The 19,563-nt window shown below is 36.5% G+C and overlaps 3 protein-coding genes across 9 annotated transcripts in view; all 3 read right to left on the bottom strand.

Annotated features, from left to right (window-relative positions):
• Window positions 1-8,335, bottom strand: part of kdm2aa (lysine (K)-specific demethylase 2Aa) — a 48,321-nt gene extending 39,986 nt beyond the window's left edge. For 3 of the 7 annotated variants that reach the window (XM_056241305.1, XM_056241309.1, XM_056241304.1), the window contains exon 1: window positions 2,188-2,382. In XM_056241305.1, the coding sequence (XP_056097280.1) occupies window positions 2,188-2,292 (105 nt within the window). In that variant the 5' untranslated portion in view covers window positions 2,293-2,382. Of the gene's footprint in view, window positions 1-2,180; window positions 2,384-6,852; window positions 6,998-8,063 lie in introns of those variants that run through there. The other 4 variants (XM_056241306.1, XM_056241307.1, XM_056241303.1 and 1 more) reach the window with 4 other exon arrangements.
• An 875-nt stretch (window positions 8,336-9,210) lies between these two features.
• stx3a (syntaxin 3a) lies at window positions 9,211-13,582 on the bottom strand. Its single transcript, XM_056241316.1, has 11 exons — window positions 13,272-13,582; window positions 12,606-12,680; window positions 12,421-12,520; window positions 12,237-12,311; window positions 12,066-12,136; window positions 11,873-11,981; window positions 11,687-11,760; window positions 10,207-10,341; window positions 9,955-10,065; window positions 9,593-9,678; window positions 9,211-9,520 (listed from the first exon to the last, which is right to left on the bottom strand). Exons 1-10 carry the CDS (start codon window positions 13,299-13,301, stop codon window positions 9,601-9,603), a joined length of 858 nt encoding a protein of 285 aa, XP_056097291.1. The 5' UTR covers window positions 13,302-13,582; the 3' UTR covers window positions 9,211-9,520; window positions 9,593-9,600.
• A 1,934-nt stretch (window positions 13,583-15,516) lies between these two features.
• ndufs8a (NADH:ubiquinone oxidoreductase core subunit S8a) lies at window positions 15,517-18,984 on the bottom strand. The gene is made up of 7 exons (XM_056241320.1): window positions 18,906-18,984; window positions 18,128-18,184; window positions 17,945-18,010; window positions 17,648-17,737; window positions 17,374-17,546; window positions 17,078-17,206; window positions 15,517-15,893 (listed from the first exon to the last, which is right to left on the bottom strand). Exons 2-7 carry the CDS (start codon window positions 18,168-18,170, stop codon window positions 15,762-15,764), a joined length of 633 nt encoding a protein of 210 aa, XP_056097295.1. The 5' UTR covers window positions 18,171-18,184; window positions 18,906-18,984; the 3' UTR covers window positions 15,517-15,761.
• Between the last annotated feature and the right edge of the window lie 579 nt (window positions 18,985-19,563).

The following is a 19,563-nucleotide window of genomic DNA, read 5'->3' as shown; positions in this document are numbered from 1 at the left end:
CTGTTTGAATTTTATTAAAATGAACCATTGGTCAACCAGTATCATGCATTTAGATCATGATAACCACAGATAAAACCAGGCATAGCCTACAGTATAGCACCTGACTATCATGGCAAAATGTAACTTGGTTTTTGGTATTTGTATTTGTATGAAAAACAGTAGCCTACATACATTATTAAATACTGTAATTATATTCCATTAGTCCTTTTAGTCCATGTGGCGCGCGGTTCAAATGAGTTTCGTTCCGCTTTTTTTGCGCATAAACATTATCGAACATGTATCGAACTCTTGATATCGTTGTATCGAGTAAAAATTATATCGCGATCTATTATCGTTATCGTTTTATCGTCCAGCCCTATCTATAGGTCCTCAAGATTAACATGAGATTGGCAGAAACTGTGTGTGTTATGTACCTTTTAAAGTATCTTTTCATTTTTAAAATCATTTCATAAATCAACATTTTATTTTTAAAACATAACATTTAAGCATTTATGTCACCTCTGAGCTGCATTAAACAGTCAGTGTAAATACATCTAAATGCCACTTCAGATAGGCTACAGCTTCTGTTTCCTCTGAATTGCAAAGACGGATTTAGTTGATAAGGATTTCATTTGATTGGTAACAGCCCTATAGTCTCTTATTGTTCTAATTAAATTTATTGATTAAATCTAATAATTTGACATAATAAATGCACAAAATGAAATGAAAAAATCAATTTAAACTTATTTGAAAATGTAATTTCTGTCACTGATGCGAACTAACCACCGCACAGAATATGAAGAATAACAAAAACTTTAGGAGTCAGCTGTCCACAGCAGTCCTAAACCTGCCAAAGTACCAGCACAATAAACACACACAGCAAAATAATCATCTGATTATCGTTGACAAAATACCAGAAAATACAGATATTATTTTTGTCAATTTTGTAAACCCCTAACATAAATCTTTATTTCTATTCTAAATAGAATCCTTTACGTTCACTTTGGATACATTTAATGCATCCTTACTACTATATTTATAATATTTAATATTAATATATGATAATATTAATTTCTTTTTTTTTTTTAATCTTACTAACCCAAAACTTTTGAACAGTAGTTTGCAGTTTTAATGATCCTGTGATGCACAAGAGCAGGTGACTAACACATACAGGAGGCACACAATGAACAAAACAATAAGACCCTCCTCTGCTTGCCCTTGCCTCTGCCCACAATGTCTCTATGGTGATGTGGAACCACTAGCCAATCACACGCTCCTAAAGCCCTGTCATCGCACCCTCTCAACGACAAGAATAAAAAAGGGGGGGTAGAAAGAAAAATCAATGAAATGAATTGGGCATGACTGTACAATATCTTAGGAAATTTTCTCCAAAGCATTTACATATCCTGATTGAACCATGTGCACCTCTATAAACATGCAATCAAAACCCTTTATATTAGCACCCAAATGTCCAAACACACCAGCCAATTATTGGTCTCATAACTCTACTTTAAGGCACTATCAAGTTAAAAACAGTTAAACTTTTAAAACTGTGACTCAGACCCGTGTTCTGTTCCAATACATCAATTATGTCCTGTCTAGTTGCTTTTGAAAATTGTTGTCACAAACAATGTCGCCATGTACACAATGTTCCTATTCTTCTAACCAAGCAGATGGTGTGGTACTGCTCAAAATGCAATTGTAAATGATCACAATATAAAGAACAGACATTTTTAAAGATGCAATGGTTATCAAGATCAATCAATGCTGTCATTTCCGAGTACGTAGGCACTTGTGCCCATCCCTAGTCAATGATGCTGCAGTCTTCCCAGTTTTCTGGGCCCGAGGGCAAACCCTGCCAATCTGTCACTCTCTTAATGCTGTATCATTGCATCTTTCAATCTCTTCCATTCACAACAAAGATCTAGAAACTGTTAGTAACAAAAGCAGTAAATATGAATTCACGGTGAAACAGAACAACCTGTACAGCAACGTGTCCCCACACTGGAGGGAGATGAAATCAATCAAGATGAAGTAAAAAAAAAAAAAAAAAAAAAAAAAAAAATGCAACTGATGGCAGGATTAAAACCTTTTCTGTGCCCTTCCACATGCAGCTTTCGATCGCCCTCTCTCCAAGCGAGGCCCTAGACCGCAGTGCGCTAGGAGGAAGCCCTTGTGGAGGGCAATGAGACACTACACACCTCGCACCTTCAGTGTCACATCTTCCTGCTGGCTTTTCCTCTTCCTGCCTCTCCGTCTCACCAACAACATCCCCCCGTCAACAAGCGTAAGGATCTCCTGTCCGTTCTCCATCCCTGCATTTCTTCCCTTCTTTCAAAATGAGAAAATCTGCTGTCTGTTCTCCTCTGTCATCCTTTCGCCTCTGCAGTGCCCCCGCCCACTCCTCCCCCCGTTTCCGCATGTCTGATCACATGGTCTGCTAAACCAATCTAATCATTCGTCCTCCACTTCACCAGTCTCTACAAAAACAGTCTGCACACAACAAGATCTCAAATCCTGCTCACTTCTCCATCCTGCTCTACAGAAAACTATCGTGGGCAAATGTTACAACCAAACCACCAATATGATTTCAGACCATTTTAATCTTATAGAGATAAATTCTAACGCATTGATCGAGATCTTTTAATTTATGTGCTTTGTCCTACAAATTATCTAAAACCCAACCTTAAACAATAGCACCAACTGCACATTAATAATTTTCTGCATGCACAAGTGTCTGGCTGCATCCGAAATCGCATCCTTCCCTACTATATAGTAGGCAAAAAACAGTATGTGACAAAATAAGTATGTCTGAAATAATTCACAGTACTCATAAAAGAATAGGCGAAAAATACCTGGATGACCTACTTCTTTCGGCAAGAATCTGAAGTGTGCATGCATACGATGTAGGGCTGGGAAAAAAATCGATTCGCATCAATAAGTATTTCCACTACGCATCAATATGTACTACGCATCAATATGTATTTCCTTTGTGCTTTGTTTGAACTTTTCAATGCGGACTCGACGAACTGCGCGCTGTAACTCCGTGTTGCTTCAAGCGCATCATTCTGCGCTCGGGATGCGCATAAGCGCTGTGTGCCGCACTGTATTGGAGTCTTTCATATCATAATAATTTTGCGCAATGAAAGATTATTAATAGCCTTTCTTGTTCTGTCCTATATATTATATGTTGCTGCCTCATTAAACAGCTGTGCTATACATTTAAAACATGTCTCAATTTTATAGTAGACTAGGCTATATAATAATTGATCTTTTTGATTTTTGTTATCTTGTTTTTCATGAATGTATTTTCTATGGCTGTTTTCGACTAAGGATTTTCATAGTCGAATCTGATTCGTTAGATTTTGCCGCAGTCGACTGGTAGTCGAACTTTTTTTTTTTTGATAGCAGCTAGACGTTCGGTTGAATAACTGTTCGTTCCTTATAGGACAACTCGCTCCACGTTTATTTAAAATGAACAGCAAGACAACTAGAAGTGTGCTTTCCATTAAATGAATCCTTAACAAAAAACGTTGCAATGAACGTGCTTTGTTTTAAATAAATCACACACAGTAAACAAAACCTTAACAAAAAAACTTTGCAATGAACTTTGCAATTTAGACGCGCAAACTGCGTGCCGGTGTGGTGAGACGCAAATTAGCTTACATGCTCGGGCAGATTCGGCTTGAAGTCGTTCATCCTCGGACGCGGCGTCGCGCGCGCTGTTACAAAAAAAGTTCAGCTGTGCACACAGCCAAGCGAAATGGGGTCTTGCCGGTCTTGCGCACCCAACGCGTCATTTTTTTGCCGTGCGCACCTTCGCGCTAGTAAAGTAAAGTATAAACAAGGCTTTACTCCGTGTCAGCGCGCACTCTGATCGGTAAAGGTGCACAGACCTCTCCCGAAACATCTCCAGCACTCGGCCTCCGACGCACCACTAACTCCGCTTCCCTCGTAAGATGATATTAGTATTTAAACATTCTCTATGATAAAAAATGTTTGTAAAAAATATTTGAATAGCACGGTTTTGGCGGTTATAGAGTTCTAATAACGGTGTTCAACTATAACCGTCAGTCAGTTATATAATAACCGTCACACCCCTATTGATTACATAACACTTCCCTACTATTCGACTATGAGGTTCACAGTCGAATCAGACCTCTCCGAATCGACGAATCCTCGACTATTAGAAGTCAGCCCTAGTATTTTACAACAATACAAAGAGCAATGTGTAACATTTTACCAGATTTAGTGTTACACTTATTGGGTCTCATTCATGAAACACGAGCAGAACGAATTTTTGTGTAAATCGTGTGTAAAGTGGTTCTGGCGTAAATTTTCGGATTCATTAAAATGTTCGTATTTTCCAAATGTTAGTTGGTACACAAGAAATCTACACCTGCTCCCAGCCACGCGTAAATAGTGTGCTTAACACCCGAACGTTTTGCTCATTAATAAGGCTGCATTTTAATTCACCTTAATCGGGTACATATTTGCACAGCATTTTGAAAAAATATTAAATATAGTAATTACAGACGGTTTTTCTTATTATGAGAGCCAGTAATAGCATCTGCGATGGTTGTCCTTCTCCAGTTTGAATACTATTTTTCCGAAGTGAACTAATTCGTTTTTTGCTCTCAAGCTTAATGTCGAACCATTTTCTTCTCACTTCTGGGAATGTTCGATTAACAGATGAAACTCCATTAACTGCATCTGTAATATGCTGCCAAGCTTCCTTTTTTTTTAGGAGCCGATACGCCACTATGTACGCTTGAAAATAAAATGTGGCGTTTTGAATGAACTTCTGATAATAAAACTTAAATTTCTGCATCTGAGAATTTTTTTTTTCATTCGCATTCATGTCATAATATGATGCCCATATATAGTCAGCCGGATTTAATGGGCGGGATTTATGGTAATTGAGAATGAACGTGCACACGCATCCCATTTACGACTGATTGGAATTCATTAACACACACACACATTTCACTATCACATCTGACGTTTACGAAGTATTTGTGAATCAGGAGATGAGTTTTCGGGAAGGTCTCTTTACGCGCAAATCACTCGCATATTTACGAATGTTTCATGAATGAGACCCATTGTCTCTTATTTGTTCCCCACTAAATGTTTTTTTTTTTCACTAAATGTTCAGATTTTATACAATTATTGTGCACTTGTGATTTTTCTAGACTAAATTTTACTGCTGAATTATCCACTAATCTAGTTTATAATAGCATTTTTGTCATAGATTATGACAGGGCCTGAATTTCGTTTTGGAAAATGGGGGGGAAATCCCCCCTTAGATGATTCTCATGGGGGGGATTTTTTTTGTTTGAGGGGGAGAAAGGGGGGGCATTTTTTTCCAAACAAAATTATAACATTTATCTTGCCTAAATGTTTGCGCTCATTGCATTTTTACAACGGTAAATCTGATAAGGCACTTAGAAGTGCACAGAATACACCGAACGCGAATAGAGTGTCAAATACGCGTCTAGTTAGACGCTTGAATCTTCCGCTCGAGTTAAAAATTTTCAACTTGCGTGAAAGACGTTCGATGCGTCTTTGCATTGACTTTGTATGTAATCTACTCGCGCAAATAATTTAATTCGCGTTCGGTGTGAACACACCATTAGTAAACACTTGTTCATTAATAAACAATTAAAATATCTCCTTGCTATTGTTTCCATAATCATTAGGCTACTTTTGCCAGTGCTTTGCGGCAAGCTTCATGTGTGCTGAGGCATATATCCTGCCCCCCAGTAGCCTATATTTAATTTAATTCACATTTATTTGTATAGCATTCTTCACAATACATATCGTTTCAAAGCAGCTTTACAGAAAATGCATGTGTCTAAATGTAGTGACAGTGTAATGCATTTCAATTAATTTTCATTCAGTTTCAAACAATGCATTAAGTTATGGCAGAAACAATGAGCTCATTGAAGTAAAGAATACATGTTGTTAAATGATTAGGAAACAGAAAACTTCAGCATTGGTGCTTTTTTACATACTCAAAATATGACTGAAAAAAAGTCAACAAACTGAAAAAATAAAAATTAGGTAATGTTATATTGTAAAAACTGGTAACATAAAAATTGGTATCGAAAAAAGTATTGTTCAGGAACCGGTATCGAAGTCAAGGTATCTGTATCGAACATTTTGTTACGATAACCAGCCCTATTCATAACTGGCAGCAGGTTTCATCGCAAGTAAACTCCATAAGGACTTTAATGCATAAGAATATAGTCTAGAGAATAAATATATTTAACTTCTTGATGAGGCAAAGGAAATTTAGATATCTGCAAGATCTTCAACGAAATAGCTGTGTCAACTAGTAAATCTCTAGGTGTTTTTAATCACCATAATTTATTGCAAGTACGCTTTGTGAATTTACTCAACAAAATCTGTAAAATTTTCAGAATAATCTATGTGAAAATGGAAATGTTTTCAGATCATGCACCTGTAATGGTCAGTGGTTGCTTGCATATTTGCTGGTCACGTGGACCTTCTGTCAGAAGCCAGCCTAGAATTCAACATCTACAGTATTTATCCTTTCCATGAAAGCGCAAAACTTGTCAAAGCTTTCAAGAAATCTTTAAATGACGTTATAACATCTGCTATGTCCAATTTTTTAAACATCTGGACGCAATAAACCGATACGGAGAACATAAAATTAAAATAAATGTCTTCTTCAGTCACCTTGCAGGTTATTTTTTCCCACTCAAATGACAGCAATAGTGAACATTGCTGCAAACATTTCAACAGCAATGGAATTTATCAGCGAACTGCTCTCAATTCAGAAACTCCATTGTAGACTACCATCCAGAGCAAATCATTTTATTTTCCAAGTGTCTTCTGTGCTGTACTTACCAGTCGCTTGCTGTAACGCGGTTTGGGATCGTCCATTGTCAATTTGTCAGAATAAAGACTCACGCGCAGCCCGCCAGTGAACGGGCAAGTCGCGAGCCAGCGAACGCGCTTCTGTCAGTTTATCCCGTTTTAACCGCCACAAGTTCAATTGTTCTCGGTGGACACTTTATTAGTGTCCGTCTAATCGAAATAATGGCACTTCATATGGATACTGCCTAGATAAAATAATCGCTGTTTTCAAATAGTTGAAAACTCGTCCGCAGCTTTTTTCACATAAAAACGGACCATCACGCTACAAAATATTGTATTATATTTCACACCAAAAAGATTAAAACAGCAGGTCATAATAAAACCATGACAGCTAGGTTGTCAAGCTAAGCGCTGCTGAGGGGAGAGTGAACGAGCATCAGCACCAGCTAACGTTAACCAGCCTACAAACATTACGCGGGTGGTAAAAAAAAAAAAAAATACAAAGAGATATGGGGTTTTAATTATACATTCGGCTTATATGTACAACGTATAATATTGCAGTCACCCATGAGGAGTGAGGCGAGAAATGAAGAGCGTATATTTATCGAGTAACATACGCTAATCTCGGTTCAAGTTTAAAATAAACACACATTTCCACAAGACTTAAACTCGGGCTCACAGTGGGGAAAATCCAGCGGTCAAAATAGTCCTCGTGTATTGTTTACAAATAAAATATTCACTCCGACTAGACTCGTCTAGTAACTTTTATATTCTAACGTTAAGTGAAAGTAAGCCTTATTCAGACAGCTCCACTGTGTGAATTCACGACAAAGTTAATGTAGTAGAATAGATCATTCGCCGCCATTTTCACATCGTCACAAAAACACCACGAAGTAAGCCCCGCCCACTACAGACTTGGCATCCAATCACAGACACATGCGACGCCATCGATTTGACTCCCATTGGTTATTGTCAATGTCACTTCACAGGGAGGCGGTACTAAGAAACAAATAATAGTACAAGAAACTAGACGAGCCATGCTCTCGTTGGCTGAAGTTGCACGCCGATCAAAACAGCTACACAAAGATTGGCTTACATGTGCTGTAAGCTTCGCGTTGCCAACCAATCAAATAGAAAATATCAACACACTCATTCAATTTTAGCAAAATGTATGCAACCAAATTGTTTTTAATTTATTTAATATGCGTAATGTGATTAGTAAAACATAGCTTTTTAAGTACCTTAGATCTTACGTGGCTTGGCGTCCCATCGCCGGCGGACGTCCAGTCCATGACTGCATATAAAGCTCTGGCTTGTGGCGTCTGGTGAAATAAATCTACATTTTCTTCCGAATTAGCCCAGTGTAACTTCACATAAGGTCATCATGAAGTCATCGACATTCCTTTGAGTCCAATAATCCGTTTTGAAATACTCTGATTGATTGTACACATTGAATTTTCACCCGTAATCGACCCCAGGTAACTCCGCATGGTAAAACTTTTCGTTTAACCCAATCGATCAGGAAGTAGTTGCTGATTGGTCAGCAGCTGGTCAGCAGTCATCTAACGCGCAGCGACTCATTGCCATTGGACTAAACATCTGTCGATAACCACAACGTCACAATCAACTCCAGAAAAGTTTATCGCATAAATAAACATTAATAATCATTTATTGTTTTTAAGCCTTGATGAAAGAACGAACAACACAGATTTTTAGACACCTCGGTCTTTTAATTACAACTACTCAGTCTAGACAATAACTCAAGTCAGGCTACTGTATAATTAAACTCCGGTGTCTCCAAAATATACAATACTACTATTATCACTTACAGAAAAATAACTGAAGAAATAAACTAAGTGCTACTCATCTGCATTAAATAAGTAAATGGTCAGTAACAACAGAACAACTCTCATTGAAAATCTCACACATATTTTGACAAACACTAAATTAAAAACATGATTTAAATGTTTAAGTTTTTTTCCAGTAAGGACTAAGTGGGCACAAAATATTTGGTAGTGTAAAATGTTTCACCTGTCAGTTAAAAAAATTGAGGCCTCAAAAACAAAACATAACCTCTTATTTATCTTTTATCATCATACATAGGCTTTATCATAAATTCCCATAAAACAATTAAATAAATTAAAGGGATGGTTTGCCCAAAAATGAAAAATGTGTCATTTACTCAGCCTTGTGTTGTTCCAAACCTGTATGAATTTATTTGAACACAAAAGAAGAAGATATTTTGAAGAATGTTGGTAACAAGACAGTTGACTTCCATACTAGGAATAATACGATGGAAGTCAATGGCTACCATCAACTGTCTTGTTACCAACATTCTTCAAAATATCTTCTTCTTCTTTTGTGTTCAACAGAAGAAAGAAATTCATACAGGTTTGGAACAACATGAGGGTGAGTAAATGATGACAACATTTTTGGGTGCACTGTCCCTTTAAAGCTATTTTTCATACCACAGCCCTAAAATTGACAGCTAGCTATTACATCACATTATACTATGATGCCTCTAACAATGCAAGGCCAACTGATAAGACAGGAAGAATGTAAAAGACCAAATAAGATAAACCAGCACGGGAAAACATGTTATGTGTCAGTAGGGATGCTTATGGTTCACCGGCACTAAGACGCTTCTCTTGATTCTTGATAGAGACTCTGGACTTGGTAGATTAGACAATGTCTTTACCTGAAAAAGACAGGATGTTACTCACAAATAGTCAACATAGAGTTTTATGAATTTAGCTTTATGAATGCTTACCTTGAAGTTTATGTCAGCCAGCTATACACCAGAGAACCACCGATGACCGCAAGAATTGTGCAACACAGCATGATCATCATCTTCTTCTACAAAGTCGGAAGTGAGTGGACAGTGACAGCATGATAATGATATAATAATAGCAGAGGAAAGCAGGGAATGATTGGGAAGGAGAGATTTAGAAGGTGTAGAGAACAGACATATAGAGATGGGGATGAGGGAGAAACCAAAATATAGAGAAGCGAAACAGAAGAAACTCAAAGGATGATGAAAAATAAAACCTGCTGAACATAAAAAAATTGCTGCAAATAGTGTTGTTTATTATATGACACAATTGTTTTACTCCTCATAATTTCCAAGCTCACCCTGCGTGCTTCCTGTTGGAACTTGGCAGCCTTTTTAGTGTCAGCCACAGCTCTTTCCACAAAACCCACGGACTGGTCCATGTTGCTCTCAATTCTGTCAATCATACTTCCCTGTTGACAGATTAGAATAAAATGCTGAGGATATATAATAGACCGGTGTTCAACCTGAATCAAACAGCAGCTGTAATCATAAGGCCTCCGAAATGGGGCTATATCTCTGCTTTATTCTCCACAAAAGACAAACACATGTACCTGATTCTCCACCAGCATTGCAATGTCCACGAACATGTCATGCAACTCTTTTATGCTGCTCTCCAGTCGCATAATATCTTTGTGTCGCGCCTCAATCTCACTTAGTGCCTGTTTTGATATTCCAGAGTCCATAATCTATAGAAAAGGAGAAAGTTGTTTAAATAATAAACACACACTACTGTTCAAAAGTTTAGGATTGGTACAATTTTTTAATGTTTTTTTTTTTGTCTCTTATGCTCATCAAGGCAGCATTTATTTGAACAGAATACAGTAACAATTTTAATATTGTAAAATATTATTACTGTTTAAATTACTGTTTTCTATATTTTAAAATGTAATTTATTCCTGTGATGGCAAAGTTGAATTTTTAGCATCATTACTCCAGTCTTCAGTGTCACATGATCCTTCAGAAATCATTCTAATAAGCTGATTTGGTCCTCAAGAAACATTTCTAATTATTTAAAATTTTGAAAACAGTTGTGCTGCTTAATGTTTTTTTGGAAACCATAATATAGTTTTTCAGGATTATTTTATGAATGGAAAGATCGAAAGAACAACATTTATTTGAAATAGATATTTCTTGTATCAATGTAAAAGTCTTTACTGCCCCTTTTGATAAATTTAAAGGGGTGGTTGATTATGATTTCACTTTTCTAACTTTAGTTAGTGTGTAACGTTGCTGTTTGAGCATAAACAACATCTGCAAAGTCACGACGCTCAAAGTTCAACGCAAAGGGAGATATTCTCTTTTACAGAAATCACTTTTTTAAAGGACTACAACAAACGGTTGGTAGGGACTACACAAGCTTCATCCCGGGTTAGTGACATCACAAACCCTAAAATGTACATAAACTCCGCCCCCGGGAACACAATTTATAGATTATCAAGACATAATATGGTAATCAATGACTAGAAGATGACTACTTATAAGCTACATAAATTCATCAACTAACCATTCAGAAATGTTGTCTACATGTTGTCACTTCTTCTTGAGTCTCTCCATCTTTGTCTGACTCCGGTTTGAACATAAAAGGCTAAAAGTTTTTGAAATTTTCAGTGCATGTCTGTGTGAGGTAAAAGGACGCTGTTGTAGCTCCGCCCTCTGTGCCGGGAGCAGCAGCTCATTTGCATTTAAAGGGACAGACACAAAAACGGTGCGGTTTTGCTCACCCTCAAAAAGTGACAATTTTAACATGCTATGTAAAATATCTGTGGGGCATTTTAAGCTAAAACTTCACATACACACTCTGGGGACATCAGAGATTTACTTGACATCTTGTGAAAAGGGCATTATACCATCCCTTCAATGTATTCTTGCTGAATAAAAGTATTCATTTCTTTGAAAAAAAAAAAAAATCTTACTGACCACAACCTTTTAAACGGCAGTGTAAGAAAAGTATCTTTTAGCTCAAAAACATACAGACAAGTTATGTTCTTTCAACAAAACATCACACAGATAAGTATATAGAATAGCACTCACTCCTGCTGTGAATACTGCAGCGTTACCTCCTTCCAGCATTTCCTCCAGTTCCTCATCAGTAGTGACTTTGCCAGCTGTAAGACAGAAGCCAACATTAGCCTTAAACATGCATATAACATTGCGAACACTGATCTTCTTTTTTAAATCAAAGCCTAAAGAAGATTTGTGTATCTGCTTGTCACTCACTGATCTCCAGCTGTCTTTGGATGCGCCCTTTGCTCTTCTCTTTAAACTCCATTTGGGCTTCATTGTATTTGGTCATCACCTCTACAAACTTCTTAGCAAGAATGGCATGCTAAAATGTAGAAGATAAACACTGTATGAATAAAAAAATAACTAGTTGAAATCATTGTGGGCTTGTGGTAGAGCTAGTAGTTACCTGAGATTTCTTTATCCGTATATCTGCTGAAACCCTCTCCTCGGTGTTAGATGCCAAGTTCTGCTCAATGCCTGTCAAAAAAATCAGAATTTATAGACAAGAGTGCTGTAGCATATTGTCCAATTATTGATATATTTTCATGAACAAGCAATGCAAGAGCTAAAAACTGACTTTTGAGTTTGTTGCGAGCATTGTTGGCCATTTTCTTTATCTCATTAGTAACTGCCTCCAATTCGTCCTGCGTCTCTAGTTGAGAAATGAGATGAGAGATATTTAAAACCTGAACATGGTGGGGAGACGACAAAGAAAAATTATAAATATCTTAAAAATAAAAGTGAAAAATGATTAGACTAACTCTGGTCTGATGTAGGTGCAGAGAGGATGACAGAATACAGTCGCTTTATCTCGCCTATATTTTCATCAATCTTGTCTATACTGCTGCGGATTTCCTCAATCTGTAGAACACATACAGAAATGACCCAATTGTGACCTTCCAATGTCCGCTTTCATTTTCTTACAATGTAGTTAAGTCACATATACCTGAGTGAAGAACTCATCCATAAATTCTTTATTTTCCATTGGAATTTCCACATCATCAGGAGCTTGGTCCGACTTCTATTTTGACATACAGGAACAAAGCAGAAAACTTATTAACTTGGCAGAAACAGTGTTTTCTCTGTGTAAAAACATATTAAACCAGTTTAAGATGGTCTTAACTGGTTTAAGCTGGTCTTCCAGGCTGGTCAAGTCAGAGGGGATACCGACTAAGATTAGCAAACTAGTCTGGTTTAAGTTTTTCTTTCAGCAACCTTTATTTGCTTTTGTCAGTAAACTTATAGATAGAATCCATTGCAGTTTATCTTCAAAATTTCAACAGAAATGGAACATTGCAAAATTTGACATATCAACATATATTTTAAACAGATTTGGCACGACAAGTCAGGATGATGTGGATGCTAGCGAATATCAGACGCGTTTTAATTTAATCGTGATGGCAGTTAATATGTTGTTTACCCTTTTAACCTATTTGTATCATGAGTGTAATTACTGTCAGCTAGATAATCTACGCGTAATTAACCATAACTCCCTACAAAGACCCAGTTAGTCAATACTGAGCTCAGGACCTCCCAGGTAAAGGTCAAACAGTAGCAATTCAGTCCCCAGACCGCCGTTTGAAATATTAACTCATAAGAAAAATCCTCTTACCGCTTTTAGTTGTTCCAGTCGATCCTTCATCTTCGGTTCAATGTAATATGAGACTTCAAATAGCTGTAATGGTCAATAAAGAAGCTAAAAGATTCCAGCGACGATGTTTTCAGACTGGACAACCAGTAAACATGTTTAACTACAGCATGAATACTCCCAGTTAAGAGTTTCAATAGAATCGTAAAGGATTATTGATTTAGACAAAAATATCCTATTTTAACACAAAAATATTCTTTTTTATTGCAAAAAAAAAAACAATATGGCAGTATAGCTTCTATCTTGTAGTTGTCCTAAGTCTATCCTCTCAAAGCGGATTAGAGCAACAGTTGTATGCCGGGTAGCTAATCTTCCTCTGCTGAGGTGCTTCAGTTTCTCCATTAACACAACGATGCAAACAGCGCTTGACACTCAGATCGCACGCAGACGGAGTGACACTTAAAAATAAAATTAAGGAGTTATCAATTCAAACATAAAAATGGAAATAAATGAATACATTTTTAAACAAATTAATATACATAAACTGTTTAATTCATGTTTTAAAATGTAGTTAAATAAATCCCCCAAAAAATTAATTGAACAAAAACTTAACATATTAACTAAATACAACTATTTAATTCCATCCAATAAAAAAGTCGAGGTGGGTTGGGGCACTTTTGAAGTAGGCCTACTGAATGTCTGTATGGAGACAATTGGTAACAACAAGCCAAAGGAAGTGTGGGTAAAATGCTTCTGGACCCACCACTCTGACATTCATTTGTCACCATTTGTGGCTCTGATTGATAATATCCACACATAGACACAAACTCACTCACACATTGGCAGTGTTTTTTGTTAGACCTACACGTTCTTTATACGGGTACACTAAACAAAACATAATTCCATAACACTGTCCATTACCATGCCAAACACTCAGAGTTGTCATGACAGAAACACATAAAGAAGTAAAACTAGAAACATAAGATGTAATGAAGACCAAGTTCCAGTGAAATATCTTCACAGTCCTCTGTCTGTCTTTAAGTCCATCATTTTGGTGTAATTGAGTGGCAGTTTCTCTCCACAGAGGAGGTTATGGGATGTGACTGCATCTGGGAAGAAATACACAATTGAGTTTAGAGTTGCAGTGTGTCCCTTCCATTTGTTTATGTAAAAATAATTATGTTCATGAAGGACAAAAGTAGCAAAAATGGACAGCATGAGAAGTCCTTCACAATGTTAAAAGGCAAACAATCATATAAAGTCAGGAGATAGCTTTTTTGTGTGACTGGGTATGTTTATGCATAAACCCAAGTAATAAAGAAAATCTAACAATATGGATGATAAATTCAATATCTATACTTATGACACTTCTCTCCACTAACTAAACAGAGCTGGCCACATGTTCTGTTAAACTAAAAAGAGAAAAAGTCATTATTGGAAGGAAACAAGTTACAATTTGACAGTTAAAATCAATAGACTTTAATCATTCTTTTTAATAAAAGAAATAATTTACCTGTTGAGAGTGTGTTGACAGTGTAGTTGGATCCTTGAGCTCCAGAAAACCAGTAATGAGGTGGCTTTGACAGTTACAGATTTGAAAACAAAAAAGGCGGGAAGAACCCTAAACTTTTTATAATTTATTATAAAACGGTTCAAGACGACATGGCTCTAAATAGAACTGTTACTAAGTGTAAATAACCATTTTTTTGATGGTTATAAGACAACAACAAAGATTTCACATCCCTTCAAATAAATAAATAAAGATATATGAAGATTGTATCTTAAATATGCATCATTTTTATGAAGCTGTCCAAAATATTGCAATTTAAAAACAAGAGGCAGGTGACTGAAAGATTTGGACAGAGCATTAATTTATTATATACGGCACACAAGTATTTAGTCTTTGTACAGTTCTCACAAGGACAAATAAAATGTTTTACCTGTAAGGATACAATGTGAGAAACTCAACACTTGCTGAAGTGCTTTTGTTTGTTACAACTCTCTTTATTTAAACCCACTGGAGGGTCAAAATATGAAAGGAAGGAAGAAAATGGGGAGGTTTGACTGCTGCAAAATGAGAATATAACATTGGCCTCAACTTGGTTCTCCTGCCATTAGACACTTTTTTATTACACAACTGACCTCAGTTTCTGTGTGAGGTTGTGCACATGGGCACATGTTCAAAGTCGAAATGACAGCTGTAGATGTACAGAGAAATGTTTTAATGCGAGACACCACTTCAAAGCTGCTGTAATTTTTATTTTTTTATGTGTGAACTTAATATCAGAACTGAGCATATATATGTATGACCAAGTTTAAAGAAATCGAAAAAGTATGTGCATCTTCAAATAAGAATTCAGTCCCTGGGCATTGAAAAGGTGCACTCAGCACAACTGTAACTGTCTAAAACCAATTCTTCTTTATGCAATTGAAACTGTGATTATTGGTAAGAGAGCATGTTGAAGACACTGTGAATTGTCACTGTGTTGAGATGAGACAGTCCATGAAGCATGTTTATCTGTAGAGATAGTCAGCTTGAATGTTGGCAGCGATCTCAGCCTCCCACTTATCTCCATTGTTGAGGAGCTTCTCCTTATTATAAAGCAGTTCCTCATGAGTCTCTGTGGAGAACTCAAAGTTGGGGCCCTGAAAAGACAGAGGAGTAGAGGTAAACATTAACTTCAGGGAATATGGTCATGTACAATGTAATATGGCAAATTAAATAATACTGCATCCCAAGCATGTACACTGCTTATTTTCCCTTATGTACCCGCTCATGCTGTACAATATCACAATACTTATCCAAATAATTTAATGCACACTGTATAATATATACACTAATGTTCAAAAGTTTGGGGTCAGTAAGATTGTTTACAACAAATTAAAGCTGCAGTCCATAACTTTTGGCGATCTAGCGGTTAATAAACCGAACTGCATGCGTCTTGCGGAAGAACATTGCAGCCGGAGCTATTTCTCTCTGTTTATGTCTATGACGAGTCAAGCAGGTACTGGGCTACTTTGCAGTCTAAAATAGTCAGAATATAAACGCTTATTACAGGTGTTCCGTAGTGATTCAGGATAAGACAAAAAAACACAGTTAGGAAAATGGATTCATGATGTACTCGCTTATAAATTTTGAACACACAAAAAGTTACGGACTCCAGCTTTAAGCAAGGATGCATTAAATTGATCAGTAAAGATACAGAAAATTACAAAAGATTTCGATTTCAAATAAATGCTTTTTTTTTTAAACTGTTTATTCATCAATGAATCCTAAAAAAATATCACTGTTTCCACAAAAATATTAAGCAGCACAACTGTTTTCATCTTTGATAATAATAAGAAATGTTTCTTGAGGACCAAATCAGCATATTAGAATGATTTCTGAAGGATCATGTGACACTGAAGACTAGAGAAATGGTGCTGAAAATTCAGCTTTAACATCACAGGAATAAATTACATTTTAAAATATATTCTAATAGAAATTAATTTAAAATTGTAATAGTATTTCACAATACTGTTTTCACTGTATTTTTGATCAAATAAACGCCCTTGGTGAACATAAGAGATCACATTACAAAAATCTTACTGACCCTAAACTTTTGAATGGTTATGTATATGCTATTAGTTTTTTCTTACTTTTTTTTTTATATTGTGCTGTAGTATCTCTCTGACAGCTCTAAAAAATAAATTTTGTAAACTTTTTTTCCACAGATTTCCTAGAAACCAGTTCGAACACCTCTGCTTTAAGGCATGTTGTCTGAAAACCCATTAAACAACTTACTAAGTGACGGGATGAGCAAGTGAAATGTGTGCTGCTAGATGCTCACCTCTACAATAGCATCCACAGGACAGGCCTCCTGGCAAAAGCCACAGTAGATGCATTTGGTCATGTCTATGTCATAGCGCGTTGTTCTCCTGCTGCCGTCAGCACGAGGTTCTGCCTCAATTGTAATAGCCTGAGTGAGAGAATTAAGGTGTCCCCTTGCATACATTACTTTTATTTCCTTGTAATTACTCTTCCTATTCACATGTGCAAATAAATAAACATTCATGCAATTACTGCTTGTCATTACAGTGTCATGATATATCAGGATGAACAAGGGCAGTTAGAACGAGAGTGTACCTGGGCTGGGCAAACGGCCTCACAAAGTTTACATGCAATGCATCGCTCCTCTCCAGAGGGGTACCTACGCAGAGCATGTTCGCCACGGAAACGGGGAGACAGAGGGCCCTTCTCAAATGGGTAGTTGATTGTGGCAGGTTCACGGAAAAGATAGCTCATGGTCATTCCCAAACCTGCATCAACACAAATATCAGGTGGCTCCTACTTTTTCGAGTTATCGGGATCATTTGTATGAAGACTTTATGGAAGATGAAAGGCTTATGTTGTTACTGACCTCTGAACAGCTCTGTCCACAGAAGAGTCTGTGCTGCACGGTCCGTGATGGACTTCATATCTGTGGCATCTTCCTGATTATTAACATACTCTGCATATAGAAAAAGTGAGTTATAAAATTCTAATTATGAGACAAACTCGCAACTGTGAGAAAAAATTGTGAAATGAAAAAGTCACAATTATCTTTTTTATTTTTTGCAGAAACATGGTTCCATTAAACATGATGTGATAGGAAAAGGTTTTATTATCATGAACATATATTAGAGTGGCTCCTGTTTTTGTACTATGAGATACTTACTTATCCCTGCTCTGTGTGCGGATAGGCTGAGAGGACGTGCAAGACATTGACTGGCCAGAAATGACCCTAAGGAGTAAATATATAACATCACACATCTGTGAGCCAAGACTTTATTTTGATCACCACATATTAAGATATACATAAATGCCACTGTATTCGTATGCTTCTATTTCATAACCCCACCTGGCCTTGATACGGTGTAGACCACACGTAACGCAGCAGACATCTCAGTGAAGTGCGCTGTGGGCAATAGCGACAAGAATGAGGTAGTAGGTTTTTCATGTGTATTTGCTCAGGTTACAACACTAAACATTCTGGTGGACATCTACTGACAATTTTTAAACATCTAATTAAAAAAAATAAAGAAAATTAGGTAGTTACACAAAATAGTGTGCCACGATTTACTTCCCCTTACAGAACGTAAACAAAAAACCCAAACCATTGGTTCCGCTCATATCGCGAGGCAGCAGATACGTTACATAAATGTGGTTAATTTGACAACCACACATCAATTATCACTAATTAATCGTTAGACAGCATGTAACACGTCCATAATAATGCATAAAGCACTGTTTGGACTGCAGCAAGTGGCTTAGGACACGAACTCAAGCATATCAAGCAGACTAGCTTTCGACACATTTACTACACAGTTCAGTTTCATAAAAACATCAATGTGTATTTACATATTTAATATTTGCATAACTATCTGTAACTCGGTGTTTATTTATTCGATGGCAAATGTTGCTCGTGCAGTGTTTGTAACGTTAGTAGCTTAACCACAGGCAGATTTCTCAAGGACTTTCAATGACTAGTATACTGCTATTAATCGTATAACCTTTAAACCAATATTTTACTTCTTAATATTGAATTAATTATATCGGTTGCACAAAATGCATTGTGTGCTCACTAAAAAAAAAGAGACAAAAAATACAGTTGAGTTTAAAAATCAGTTCGTACTCACCGGACAGTCGCTATTTGGCCTTCTCAACCAGAACAGCGGACGATTGAGGAAATGCACACGGAGAACGCCGGAAGTGAGAGTTTCTTACAAAATATAAGACAGAACAGAATTACAAATAAGGATACAAAATTACAATATTATTTTAAATATTAAATAAAAAATAATAAAATTTATAAAACGGCCTTTATAATCAGATTTGTATTGTTCCACTATCATAAAATAATTCAATAAATGTAGTTCAGGATTTGTCTTTTTTTTGTTTTTTGTTTTTGTATAATGACATTTTATTAAAATTTCTTAACAGATCCTTCACTCAAACATTTGATATATATTTTTTGTCAACATTGTTTCAGCATTGCACAATGATAATGACTTACCATAGTTATGAAAATTATGTATAGTTCAGACAGACACGACGAGTTATACACTACAATTTGGGTTCTGCAGGTGTTTAAAGTCCTAAAATGAAGATTTCTGTGTAAGGATTAAAACGATTTCTCTTATAATGCTCTGTTGCACACAACCATTAGTGCCGTCACTGTAAAAACGGCTGAATGTGTTCAATGGTTAAAGCTTAATGAAGCAGGTTAAGTTTAATTAAAGAAAGCTGTGACGTATGTCCTCATGTAATCACGACATTCAGTGCTCTCGTATCACA

This window comes from Rhinichthys klamathensis, unplaced genomic scaffold (genome assembly GCF_029890125.1).
Source record: "Rhinichthys klamathensis goyatoka isolate OS25496 unplaced genomic scaffold, OSU_Roscu_1.1 h1tg000636l_1, whole genome shotgun sequence".
NCBI lineage: Eukaryota > Metazoa > Chordata > Actinopteri > Cypriniformes > Leuciscidae > Rhinichthys > Rhinichthys klamathensis.
This window is presented reverse-complemented; position numbering and strand designations above follow the sequence as displayed.